Source organism: Physcomitrium patens, chromosome 14 (genome assembly GCF_059467195.1).
Source record: "Physcomitrium patens ecotype Gransden chromosome 14, ASM5946719v1, whole genome shotgun sequence".
NCBI lineage: Eukaryota > Viridiplantae > Streptophyta > Bryopsida > Funariales > Funariaceae > Physcomitrium > Physcomitrium patens.
In genome coordinates, this window is record NC_143423.1 from 13020331 (window position 1) to 13035060 (window position 14730).

The following is a 14730-nucleotide window of genomic DNA, read 5'->3' on the forward strand; positions in this document are numbered from 1 at the left end:
TTTGCAACTCCACTAACTCCATCTGCGACAAATTGTAGATTGGGCTAAAAGGTGGTTGTGCTCCTTCTTGCAAGTCTATGGCACAATCGTATGGTCGATGCTCCGATAGCATGTCGGCATTCTTCTTTTGAAACATGTCTTCAAAGTCCTTATATTGCTCCGATATACTTGCTGTCAAAATCTTCTCTTTGCTAGTTAGAGTCGCATAAATGACAAGTGTTGTGCCTTCCTTGGACAATGTTACAAACACTCTTACTCGAATAAGTAAGGATTTTTTGATTTAGAATCTTGTAACAAGCTTATTCTTGAAATGTTCTATAGAAAATGTCATCTTTCGTAACTTCCAAACTATGGATGGATTATGCATTTCTAACCAAAAAAGACCAAGAATAATAATGTTTGATGGGGTTCTAATAATACTGAAAATAATACAACTACTATGGTCTTTAAACGTCACCTCTATAGGTTCTGATTCATGGGTGACATTACTAGATAATAAAGGTCGTCCATCTATTACTTCTATGTGAACGGGTTTAGGTTTATGTATTAGAAGAATCTCGTGACGCTTAGCAAATTCTTCGTCTAAAAAATAAGCAGATGCTCCTGAATCTAATAATGCTAAGGTTTTTAGTTTTTGAGGGCCAAAAGATAGAGGAATGGTAAAGCAATGGGCAGGTTGAGCGGAAAGAGAGGAACTTGATTGGTATTGTGGTATTGAATTGTCCAACCGCACGGTCCCTATTGTGACTAGACATCTTTGTTTTCTTAAACAAATACACCTCTGGTCCTAACAATGCGTCGATTTTGCTTCTTGGAGTAGTTTCCAACTCTATGGCCTTCTTCACTACAACACAAGTATAGTTCTTCTTCCATATGCCACTTTTTTTCTTCTAGAATTAGGAATTTGACACATACCGAGTCAATTTGCATATCTTCCACCTCTGAATGTGAATTCAAGCTGCTTGCTGACATAGTTGGAGCATGATGAGCCATATGTTGTCTTGAGCATTGATTTTGAGGACGTTGGAATGGGTGATTATTGCACTTCACAGCTTGGCTAATGGCTTTGTTGAGCGTTTGTGCATCGGAAAGAGATAATAGCAAATCCTTCACGTCATCCCTTAAGCCTAAATAAAATTGATTCATCAATGCTTCCTCAATTCAATTGATGTTGCACGCTAATTGTCTAAAATCTGATGCATAGATTGACGCGGAGTGTGCTTTTTGTCGTAGCGATCAGATCTTTGTTGTAGCCCATTGCGCCTTGTCATGTTTACCAAATGCTTCCACAAATGCTTCCAAAAAAGGTTCAAAGTTGTTCCAAATTGACGATCTTTTCTCAAACAAAGGAGCAAACCATGATAAAACTTGCCCCGTGAGCAAAGTTCAAACCAGTCCAACATGTGACTCCTCCGTCGGATAGCATTCAGGCTGTAAAGCTATTATCAATCTAATTTAATTGACAAAACCTCGAAACTTGGAATGCGTACCATCGAACTTGCCTAGAAGGCTAATTTGGGGCTCCTTTTATTGTAAGACCAACGGTCCTTGTTGAACTAGAGGCAAAGCTGCTTTTCTTAGTGCTGAAGCTTGAAGCTGATGAATCCTCGCTTGTGCCATACCAAATGCTCTATTATTATAAAGTCTTATAATGATTCCTTCAATCTCTACAATTCTCTATGATAACATAGCAAGAGCATTCATAATGGCATCCAACTTGGACTCCGAATTTTCAGCCATACTAATATTTTGACCTCCGGCCATTCTAAGCGAAGGAAAGGAATGTCTCTACAAGAAGGCAGTATTGGTTTAGAGGAGGGTACTTCGCAACCTCTAAAATGCCTTAAAACCTTCAAGAAGAGGGATAATCCACTCTCTCCAAGAAAGATAAGACTCCAATATTATAATAGAAGAAATATCAGTTTAGAGGAGGATAATCCGCAATCTCTAAAATACCAGCACCTTAAAGCAGAAGGATAATCCTCACTCTAACAAGAAGGAACTAGCTCTAATATGAAGGATGAGTGTAGTCTCGACAAACTGTCACGAATTTAGAATATTGATTGGAAAGAAGAAGCTCAAGAAGAATTGATAAGAACTAGATTAATTAGATGAGTACAAGAATAATACTAGAGAGGTGAGCTAGAGCTCCAAGAGATGTGTTGTCGAGATTGAGGATCCTCTGAGTCTCGGCTCCTATATATACTACAAGCTAGGAAGCTTTTAAAGTAGCTTCTACAAACTTGGAAGCTTCTCAAGCAACTTCCACGAGCTACGAAGCTACTCAAGTAACTTCCACAAACTACAAAGCTTCTCTAGAACCTTCTAGAATCTTCTACAACTTCCTAGTGTATGTCCTTGACAGTGACATTATTATTTGGATAATGACAAAATAATAATAATAATAATAATAATAATAGTGATAATAATTAATATAAATAATTTATAAAAATAACAATACCTTTGTAAAGCTTTTTGCATTAAATTTTTTACACCTAACCTTTATTAAGCTAGTTTGGATGCAACTAATTAGCATTTAAATAAAATTAGCAAAAGAACTATGATTATCATATGTATCATGATAAAAATTGTAATAGTCATAACACTTTCTATATGAAAGATTTTTTCTTTAAACCTTTATTATTATGATACTTATAAACTAAAGAATATAAGAAAATCATTTGTATAAAATAAAATCAATTATTAAAAAAAATTTAATTTTTAATCTCTTGAAATCCACTTTTTCAAGATAATTAGTTTTTAAGCAATATTATTTTGTCTTTCTTCAAATATAATATAAAATTAAGCTATATCTTAGAGAATAATGGCTTTGAACAATTATTTTTGTTATATAAGAATAACATTGTAATATTTGTCTTATATTCACAAATGCCTAAATTATTATTATTATCATAACCATATGTATATATATATATATATATATATACATATATATATATTTTCTATTAAAGCAATATCAAAGTTTAACTTTTTTTATTATTATTATATTGATTCATATTATACAAAACACATACCTATCATTTTTATAAACAAAATTGCATTGACATTAAATTAACACATCATATTTGTCTAAATTTTCTTTATCTAAAATGATCCACTTCTCATTGCCATTAAATTAATGGACACCATTGTTTGGCTTAGTCAATTTAATTTTTAGTCATACACTTTTAAATCATTCAAATCTTGGATTCTACTCTAGAACAAATACACATTTATTTTCTTGCAGTTACAATAACCGCATCCACTTTTTCAAGACAGCAATAGATTTTTCATCAATTCTAGCATTTTGGATTAACTACAGTCTATAAAAACAATTACCTTGACTTGAAAATGAAGTAAACCCATAAGAACCAGATTGCTTGAAGTCTTCAGAAAAAAACAATGCTAAATGAATTTGCGCCAGACTCATCCATGCCAAGACTTTGTGTAATGTATCTACGAAGGTCTAAAGACAGCACTGGAGGTCAATTTTCGACGCAGAATATATCAAATAAGCAGTTGAAGAGACGACAAAGTATGTGGTGCAAAGCTAAATAAAGAAGTGGACCAAGAGGATTTGAAGATGAGAGAGATCATTTGACAATGAGTATTGAAGCTGAAACCATGAGGTGCAATACTAGAGTAGCACAAAGAGATTGGAGTGAGGGTTGAAAACATCACAAAAGTGACTGTTCTATCAGATGAATTGTCAACAGATCCTGATTACAACAAGATTCCTGAGCCGTGGCTGCTAACTGGCATGCAACATACATTAACTCATTCAGGAAAAATAGTACATCAACGTACCTGCTAGGCAGCGACCTTCTCAAATACATAATCGATACCATAAAGGATAATATGGCGTGAACCAGCTATGTACATACTCTCAAGAGCAAAAGAGCGTTAGAGCGATTGGAATGAGCATCGGCTACACTCTTCCAACAGCTACGAAGCACCCACGCCAGTCGAATGCAGATACATCCCGTTCCTTCTGAAGATGAAGCATTCGATAGGTGCTCGTGAGGCCAATGCTTCCTGAAATTGAGATTCTTCAGAGAATTCTCCAGCTCATTACTACAAAGTGCCACTACCGCTACCCTTCACCAGCAGTGAAAGATGCAAACAATGCGGCTGCGGAAAATAACTACACAAAACGATGAAGACCAAATCTTGAAATGGATGTTGGTCGGTACCAACGCTGGGGCTAACTCAAATGCATAACAGTAGAATCTGAGAGGACGCAATCTGACATTGGGCTGTTCCTATTCCACTTTGCTGGCTCCGAGCTCGGAGTCATGGGAGGCCGCGCCAGGGAATTTCCCGAAGTTGCTGTGTGCAAACAAGGTACATCAGTAACGCACGGGACGGTTACTGTGTTGACACAGAAGCCGCCAGAGAGGGACTGTACTTCGCAATCGCCATTAGGTAAACTCTTTGTGACGAGGGCAGAGCTGGTGGGACACTTGGATGCTTGAACAGGAAAGCTGCCGATCTCAGCGTCAATCCGGCCACGAAACTCGGACAGAAGCGACCGCAGGCGAATGACCTCGCTTTCAAGGGAAGCTTGCCCTTGAAGGCGCTTCACAAGCTGCTGATTGAGACCTCGGAGATGGTGGACTTGCTCCTCGAGGTATGCAGTGTGAGCCTTTTTCTTCTCACGGTACTTTCGCACAGCTTCACGGTTACCCAGAGGTCGCTTCTTGCTGTTGTGGCTACTGGTCGGAGTTTCGGACTTATCGGCGGAAGTGTCCTCCTCACCAGCTGCGAAGAGATGAGTGTGAGTATGGTAACATGTGTGAGTGTGGGTGTTATCTGGGCCTGGTGGATTGCACGTATGCGTGTGAGTGCACGCATGTGTTGATCTCAGCACCTCCTCGAGGAAGTTCTCCATGGAGCCCATAGTAGTTGGTGTGGATGGCAAGTCGCAGAGGCTACAGCCTGCGAACACGTCGTGGTCTGTGAACTCCAACTCCCCATCGTCCATTTGATACCCACGTCCTCGAATCACACCTTTAGGTTAAATTCTCCGACAAAACCAATCAATTCACGAAATGGTGAGACAGTAGGAAGATAAAAATAAATAAAAAGAAAAAGAAAAAAACCATCTAAAACTGTGTCACTTAACAATGATGAGGTTGGATCAACAAATAAACTAAAGAAAGTAGTTAAGGTTTCATACATTCTGCAATCAACAAATACCAGAACGAGGCGCTCTCTCTATTGGACTAGTGGAGAAAGGTAAACACATCTCAATTCCATCACCAACAGGCTTTACTTAAGGATTTCCAGAGCTGAGTTTGGTCCAGACGAACTCACAAATAGAAAATACGAAGCAAAAAATGAAAAAAATAAAATAAATCAGGATCTCCTCATCAAAGTGCGGAAGTCTAGATATCTAAAAGAGGACAGCTGCGAGTACTAAACAGTGACTCCTACTCTCACGCAAGGACGAAGCCTGCAATGGTTGAACTCAGGCTCTCGAGATCCTACACATATAGAGCCAGATTAGGGTTAATTTGAAGGTACAAAACTGGCTACAAGGAGGCATCTTCTTCACGTTTGTCTTACATTGACCATCCAGGTTGGGAGTAGCGGAGGATTAGTTGCGATCACTGATCCAGAAAACGATCACTGGCAATTCACAATCAAAATGGACACCTACAAATTACAACACAACCTAAATCCGACCACGGCAGACTCTCAAATGAAAACCACTCGAAATTGCAATAAAAATGCTTCAAGGCAGGATTCACCTGAAACACGGCAGGAATCTGTCTCATCTGCCAAACTCCGTTTCGACAGACCTGAGCGTCAGCAGCTTTGTAGCGCAGCGGAGCGACACTTCGAAGACTGAAAACGTGATAGAAATCGGATCTGCACTAATAAAAGACGAGGGTTTAAGGTACCGCAAACACAGCAGTATTGGCATATAGTAGGATTGCAACTTCCGCGGTCTGCTTATCGTGCAAGAAGGGAAGTTTGCGAGGAGGGAGAGGAATCTTCCGAACGAAAACGGAGGACGCGGCGACAGTGTTACTACCGAAGCTAACGGAGCCTGCAATGAGTTCTGGGCTCCGGTAAGAATGGACATCAGTCAGTTCCTACTGCAGGCAGGTGTCTCTCACTTGTAGCAAGGGTGGAGCAAATCCCACCTTCAGGGTTGTCCGCAGAAGTCTTGCAAAGCATTGGCGGAGAATCCATCCTCCTCCGGCAAGCCATGAGTATGATATAACATCAGAAAATGTAAGAATACATGTCAATTCAATTGGGAAGGCGAAGTCAGTCCGCAATGGAGGGTGGGTAGTGCTCCGGGGAGTGCGTTCGTCGTGGATGTCGCTTCCTGGACAGACATACCTTTGTATATATAATTTCGGAGCAACATCCAAGACGATCGTGGATAGAAAATGCACCCCGCTGCCACCCAAAGGACCTTGTCTATTTTCATTTTCTCCGAATTAATGCATGTTGCTTTCAAGCTCGATGTGTCTATTTATCCTGGAAAGCATCTACGCCTTTCCCCAAAAATGAATTCAAGGCGGAGTGTGGCAAAGAACCCAGTACAATATATAATGATTTTTTTACAGTTTTTACTCGTGAAGCGTGTAACATTTCAACACGGCAAAATTCATAACAGCTATTGCAGTGTTACAAAAACCACAGTTTAAAATCATATACTATTTGCAAATTTTGTTGTACGGCGTGCAAATTATTACATGCCGAAGTAAATTGATACATATTTCCAGTATGCAAAATTGAGCCTTGACGAATGTCTGTCCAATCCCAAAATACCCACTCAATGATAACAACAATAGAAATAATATAATGTGGTACCATATAGCACAATAATACACAGTGATGGATCAAGGCAGGTACAAATCCACAACAACCAACCATTTCAGCCAATGAAGATGCAAATCGTAGAGAAAGTTGTAAATGGAGCTTCAGACTCATGCTCAACTTCAAACTTACTTCTATTTTGTAGTCACTCACTTTCTTTGAGCAAGACATTCAATTTAACTCGATCAGTTAACATGGGCCGCAGTTGAGAGTGGTTACAAGCTATGTCAATGCATGATATTCTGCACTTAACTATCTTAGTGACTAATTAACTAGCCCCAGAAAATTGCCAATGACATGGTTCTAGATTTGAGTTTCTCAACGCGCATTCTATTTTGGATTGGTTGATTCAAGTACAAAAGGTATCACTTTACTTGTTGCCATGCTTAATGAACCTCACAATTGCTACACAGGAAAATTCCCATTAAAGGTCTCCTGCACCCACAAGCTATTGCCGTAATGATTCAATCTGACTCATACAGTACACTAGACCATTGCTATTCTTAGATTCAGACAATAGTATACTAATGCTGTCTCTACATAGAAGCAAAGACCAGACCAACAGTTACAATACATACACTTCTGATGGTCCAAAGCTATCACACAAAAATAACCCACTTCTCATTACCAGCAATCGCTTCAAGGGGGTTACAGGAGTTCCTAATGCTCAATGGTCACAGTCCAAAACAAAACTACCTACACCAGGAATGTACAGAAAGGGAAACTGGAGAAAACCCACAACGAATACCACCACATAGAACCTTCAGCCTGAGCTGCAGTCGTGTGTGTGTAGAGCTTAAGTTTCAGTTTGAAGGGGTAATGGTACCTCATATGTCAGAAGCTTCGTTGTCGAAATCAAGCATGGCTTCATAAACCTGGAAATCATTGGCTTCATGCAGCCTCTTATGAAAGCTGAGGGATGGGATGCGCGCATCACAATTTCTTTTTCCTAGTGTTCCTTCTTTGAGTGCTTGTCCAAATCATTGTGCTTTCACAATTTCTTCCATTTCCTTTCAACTCCCAATGTTGTCTCACATCCTTCGCATCGTCGCTGTCAGAACAGTGTACCCTTATCGATTTTCCCTTCTTATGCTACTTGCTCTCCCACCTGGGGTCACCGCCTGCATCTACAAATAGCGTTTCTGACAATATGGAAGGGCAAGACACTGGACGGTCATCCCAGTCTTCCTACTGACGAAGATCAGCAGCAGGACCTGCTAGATAACTACAGAATGGACCCGGCTCGTCCATACGGAAGCCCACGGCCCGTTTTCATTATATCTTCAATTGCGAACAAGAGTCAATTATTTAGAAATAAGAGAACTGCAATTATTGGATGATGTAAGCTTGGCAAGTGCGTGCATCACGCGCTCGATAAGGCACATCATTTACATGTGCGTAAAACAGCACTGTTTGAAACGGAAATGGAAGAAGATAGGCTTGAGAAGAAGCTCAATGTGCGAACTTCTCAATGTCCTCGTTCATCAAGCCAACGTTGTATCGTTTAGAGGCAGAGCTGCAGAACTCTTCTTCATGTCTGTTTTCGCTTCCCATTGAGATCTCTGTCCGTTGATTGCTCCCCAAGGCGCTCGTCCCTGCTTCTACATGAAACTTGTTCCTCGCTGCCTTGATTTCAAGCTCTCATAGCCGCCATATCTCCTCGATTTCTGCTATGCGATTGGCTGAAACCAAGATACGTCTACATTAGGGGTTGAAACAGAGCCATTCAAATCAGAGTTGGACAAACCTCTGAGAAGCAACAGAATTCGTTACGCATGCGCAATATCCTCAAACTAGAAAACCCAGTACACTGTGCATTTCAAAAACGATCCACCTTTCAGAAATTCCCACCTACAACAGCACACCAATTCATTTCTCTAGGTGATTCTCAAACCTGCTAATCGAGTTTTTTTCTATACATATTCGCAAAAACATCGAGTTGATTCGACAAATCCAGGATGATGAGAGGGTGACATGCGTACAGTGCTGAAGACTTCGACCCAGGGACACTGAAAAACTACCTGTTGGGCTTGCCGAGACATACGCTAAAACTATCAGTATAAGCTCACTGCCGCATCAATTCCTCTGCTCTCCACTCTCAGAGAAAGGCAACCAGCCTTCTTTCCGGATCCGGATTCGTCTTCTCCTCCTCATCGACAAGAAGCGTCATCCTAACTAATCCCTAATCATAAAGACATCCCCCAAAACCATACCCAGTCCTCCTTGAAAACATAACGAAGCCCTAATTTAGCAGAAGAGGAAGTAGAAGCAGGAACAGTCTACACCTGCAATGAGAATACTTTATAGTGTTGTGGGGAGGGGGGTTGGCACACCCAACTTGTTCAGCTGTCACTTTGATGAGGACTGTGTCACTTACAACGAGCACACTTTGCAGGACGGAGTTGTTCAACAAGTATTTCGAAGTGTGGAAAGTGAACAGGATGTAGCAGGTTTGGCCTATTTTTCCTGCCATTGGAGACTGTTTTTTCTTTTGGTTTAGTATTATTTTGTTTTTTGATGAAAGTTGTGAGAGTTCACAAAATGATTTTGATACTTGGTTTTGGGTGGAATAAAACAAGTTTGGCGTCTTTCTCTCTTACAAAAATTATTATTATTGTTATTATTATGCTTATTGTTGAGTGTGATTTGTGTGTGTGCTTATGGAAATTGAACTTTGTAAACAATTTTTAATGAGAAGAGAGGCAGAGAGGGGCTCCCCCTGAGATTTGGGCTATTATTTTTTATGTATTTTTTTAAATTTAATATTTCATTGATGTGCATTTATGAGTGGAAGTAGGTTCAACTTCAAATTCATATATATATATGTATATATATTAGCAAAAACTTGTGCCATTTGGCACTACAATCTTTGGCACTCTCATCAGCCCATTCTCTTGTTCATCTATGTTCTTTCATTTCCATGTTTAGCCAATGAGAAGGCTTCTTTGTCTTATACCTAACCTTTCTTATTATATAAATATATACATACGTATATGTAGTTTTGTAAAAAATATTCCTTATATTGCATGCATAATTTTAAAATTCACTATCCACAAAGAATTTTAGTGTTTGAGTTAAACAAATTGTGATACTTGTGGTTTCAACAATACTTGTGTTTGACTTGATTCCTTGATATTTTTGGGATTTTTGAGAATTTTTATTACTGAAAATTTTATATAAATAAATTCTGAAATCCTGATAATTTAATCAAATACTTTCATGCTTCAAAATGAGGCAACATCACATATTAAAATAAGTATCAAATTTAAATAAAGAACTATGCATATAATATTATCTGAAAGCTATAATATTTTCAATTTAATAAATTGTATAATATTGTTTAAAAACAATTTTGTAAAAAAGAGCCAAAGATGCAACATACTCCTTTTTTTTTCTTTTTTTTTCTTTTTTTTATCCCTTTTTTTTGTTGATGCCAAAGATATATATATATATATATATATATATATATTTGGCATGATGGTGTAAGAGAAAAGAAAACTGCACACGAAGTAGGTAAACATCGAAACCATGGCTTTCAAGATGGGAGAGACTCAAAAATAGGGGCTGATAAGTTGAAGCTCACATGGAGAGATATTGATCTATTGTTTGTTGTTTCAGATTCACTATATCTATACATACATATATATATATATATATATATATACTTTTTTTCTTCTCTTTTCTTGTGGAGTGGGAGTGAAAACAACAACAAGCAGGATGAGCACCAAAACGCATACTCAAACAAACAGAAACAAATACCCTTGACAAACGAGGAAATAGAAATAAATGTGTTGGAGGTATGTATTTTACGTGAAAGATAGTGGACATATGCCCAAGTTTATTTTTTAATTTTTTTAATTTTTAATAAATAGATTTGAGGGGTAAAAATAGTAATTTTATTTTTTAAAAACCAGTAAGAAAAGATAATTTTTTTCTACTTAGATAATATGGAAGAAAAAAAAATTATTTTATTTTATTCTATTTTTTTGTATATTTCTTGGTAATTCAAAAAAATATTGATATAATTTCACATTTGATATTTTATCAAAATTTTCATATTTTGGAAATTTTTTCAAATAGCTTAGAATTTCAAAACACAATAGATCACTTAATTAAAAAACATAAAAAATTATTTGGTTTATTGAGAAAACAAAATTGAGATTGAATGTTTGTGACAACTAAAACAGATGAGATGAATTTGTGACAAAATACTGATACTTCCTCTTTAATTTCACAAATAAGAAGTTTCGGGTTCCATTAGCATTTTGCAAATCTTTTATTTATTTATAATTAAATGTGACTTTGAAAATCCAATATCTTGGATTTTTTAAAAATAAAATAGAAATAGAAATAGAAACTAAATAAAGTAAATAATTAAGTGAATAAAAATAATTAAGTTTAAATAATTAAAATAAATAATAAATTATATAAAAATATACATACTATTATAAAAAATAAAATAAAAACTAAAATATTATCTATATTGTAATCAAAAACTTTTTTGGTATCTTGATTTTCCACATCTCAAAGGTTTTTTGTACTTTATTACGGCTACTTAAAAATTATTATATTTAACCAATAGTTTATATTTTTTTTACTAATTCTTGGTCTACTTAAAAAAAAAGCTATTATTATTTCAATCTCAAAAAATGTAATTATCAAAAAATGACTGGTTTGATTAGAATAATTTCAAAGCTATTCTAAATTATGAGTAAAACAATTAACATGGGATCTTATTTTTTTTTCTGTATATTTTTAATATTATTTTTTTAAGAATAAAAAAATATATAATATACATTCTTAAAAAATATAATCTCAATTTTATGAAGAATTATTTGATAACTCGCTTAACATAAGATATAACAACAAAAATGTCAAAATAAACAAATAGATTAATTGGAGCAATATATCAGGATAAATTCATTTTCTTATCTTCCAAAAAAATATTTCTTCTAAAATACATAAAGATAAAATAATATTTTGTGTATATAAAATATTTAATAAATTAATATTATTATATCAAAAATATATAAATATTTTATGTTTTGTTTATAAATATTATCATTATTCCACTAAAAAATATTTAATTAAAAATATGAGTTTGAAGTTTTTAATTTATCAAATCTAACACATTATAAACTTCAATCACACAACTATTTATATTCAATTATCTTAAGAATATATATATATATATATATATATAGGATTTGATTTGTGGATGTTTACTTATATATATATATATATATATATATATATATATATATAATAAAAATGTCATGAAATTTGATAAAAAAAAATAAAACTCACTTTTTGCAACGAAATTGATCCTAAAAAATATACACATAATATAATTTTAGAATTTATTTATTAATCTAAATGGATTTTTTTGCAGTTATTGTTTAATTTCTTTATAAAATAGAGAAGGAAATTCCAATCTCAATATCAAATCTACCAAATTAAGAATATCTAAATTAATCCATAAAGTATATTTTTAAATATAAAATCACATTATCTTTTTTTTGTAACCGATATTGATAGTTTGTCTTGATGTTTTGAAAATTCAGAAATAGTCTTTTAGACAAATTATTGAATTAAAAAAAAAACCTAAAAATTAAAGATAGACAAATATACACAAATGTTTTAAGCCATAATATATATATATATATATATATATATATATATTGATATTTTAGAAGACTGAATTGCAAGAATATAAGTTTTTAAAGAGATGATATATTGTCTTCCATTTTTTTTAATTTAAAATCATTACATAAAATATAAACACTTATGTTCAATTAGAAAGAAAAACTAAATAATTAGATTGTATAATACTATAAGCAAAAATCTATTTTATACTATACATGAATATATATATATATATATATATATATATATATATATGATTGTACATAATTTAATGATATTCATATCTTAACTCTTTTAAATTAATTAATCAATTATTTTATATTATATATTTAGAATAAATATATAAAAAAATATACATATATATATATATATATATTTATATCATGTAGGTGAAAATATTTTATACTTTTATTGATTTAAAATCAAGTATATGAATTAATTTTTGATTTTTAGTTTTTATAAAATTAATATAATTAAAAAAAATTAAAGTATTTTAATTACTAAAAAATCGTTATATATATATATATATATTAATAGATATAAGTTTGTATATATATATATGTGTGTGTATATTTATAAATAAATATATATATATATATATATATATATATATATATAAATATATATACAAATGAGAATATAAATGTTTTACTTGGGCAATATTAATACATGTATTTAAATCTATACTAATTAACATATTTAAAATATTAATGAATGTCTCAGATTTAATTAAAAATAATAAAAATAAGCTTTAATACTTTCATATATAAAATTTAGACAAAGATGTGAAGTTGACTAATTCATTGATTAAAAAATTCATTTGCTAAATGTGAAGCTTAAGCACTTGCTTGTATTAAAGGTAGTAAAAGATTTGATGTTTATCAATTTATTGACTAATAATGTCAAACTTTAGCATTATATTTTAGCAATGATAGTAAATTTTGTTAATATTTTTTAATTTACTAGGTAATAATATCAAGCTTACGTATCTCCAAATATAATATATATTTTTTTACAAATGTAAGATTTTATAATTTTTATATTAATTTTTTCAAGCTCAAGCACTTCTACATATGAAAAGTAGTCAAGGATATGACATTGTGTAATTTATTGAATAATAATATATAGGTAGATAATCAAAATATATTGAAAATAGTCAAATATTTTTTCTTTCAATGTATCTAATTGTAATGTCAAATTTTAGCACCTTTGTATATTAAAAATAAAAAATATACAGTATTCTCTAATTTATTTGGAAATGTTGCTAAACTTCAATTTATGCTCCTATCAAAAGTAATCAAAGATGCAAGATTGTATATTCATTTGGCAATGATGTCAGATATGTGTACTTAATTAAATATAAGTTATTCAAAGATTTAAAGTTGTTCAATTATTTTTACATTTATGTCAAGATTTTGCATCAATTTATATATATAATAGTAAAATTTATAAAGTTGTATATTTATTTGATAGTAATATCAAACTAAATCATATTGTTAATATAAAAAGTATTTAATGTTATGAGGTCTAAATTATTTGACAATAATATTAATCTTTATCAATTGTGCATAATATAAGAAATCAAAGATATGATTTTGTTTGTTTTATTTAATAAGAATGTTACGTATAAGTAATAAAATATTTGAATGTGCCTAATATTTTTGGATATGATGTTAGGATTCTATCATTTCTCCTATAAATGATAAACAAAGATGTGAAGTTACTCAAGTCATTGAACAATAATATTAAGCTTCTAAAATTGCTCATTTAGTTACTAATCTAAATTTTTAATCTTAAGCATAAAATTTAAGATTTGATATTTAGAATTTAAAGAATATTATCAACCTTCAATAATATCAAATATTAATAGTAGATAAAGTTGTGAAGTTAGCTAATTTAATTGGTAATGATGTCATACTTTAGTACCCCCTCATGTCAAAGGTAGTCAAAGACATGAGATTTTTTAATCTATATAGTAATGATGTTAAGCTTGAAAAATTATTTATATTAAAATTAATCAAATATATAAGGATATCTAATTTATTTAAGAATGATGTCAATTTAGATCAATTATCTAAATCAAATATATTCAAAGATGTGAAGTTATGTAGTCTGTTGGCAATGATGTCAAGCTTGAGCTTTATTCACATTAAAAGTGGTCAAAGATGTGATTTTGTCTAATTCATTTGGTAATGATGTTAATCTTAAATACCATCTTGTATTCAAAGTAGTTACAAATATAAGATT

The 14730-nt window shown here is 33.0% G+C and overlaps 1 protein-coding gene across 3 annotated transcripts; it reads right to left on the reverse strand.

Moving 5' to 3' along the window:
- Positions 1–3662: 3662 nt before the first annotated feature.
- LOC112291475 (basic leucine zipper 23) lies at positions 3663–6413 on the reverse strand. Of its 3 annotated transcripts, none has more exons than XM_024538910.3 (3): positions 6153–6413; positions 5754–5874; positions 3663–5010 (listed from the first exon to the last, which is right to left on the reverse strand). In XM_024538910.3, exon 3 carries the CDS (start codon positions 4982–4984, stop codon positions 4205–4207), a length of 780 nt encoding a protein of 259 aa, XP_024394678.1. In that variant the 5' UTR covers positions 4985–5010; positions 5754–5874; positions 6153–6413; the 3' UTR covers positions 3663–4204. The 3 variants fall into 3 exon arrangements, with proteins under 3 accessions (XP_024394678.1, XP_024394680.1, XP_024394677.1); XM_024538912.3 differs by having other exon boundaries at positions 3663–5024; positions 6153–6387; XM_024538909.2 differs by lacking the exon at positions 5754–5874 and having other exon boundaries at positions 6153–6389.
- Between the last annotated feature and the right edge of the window lie 8317 nt (positions 6414–14730).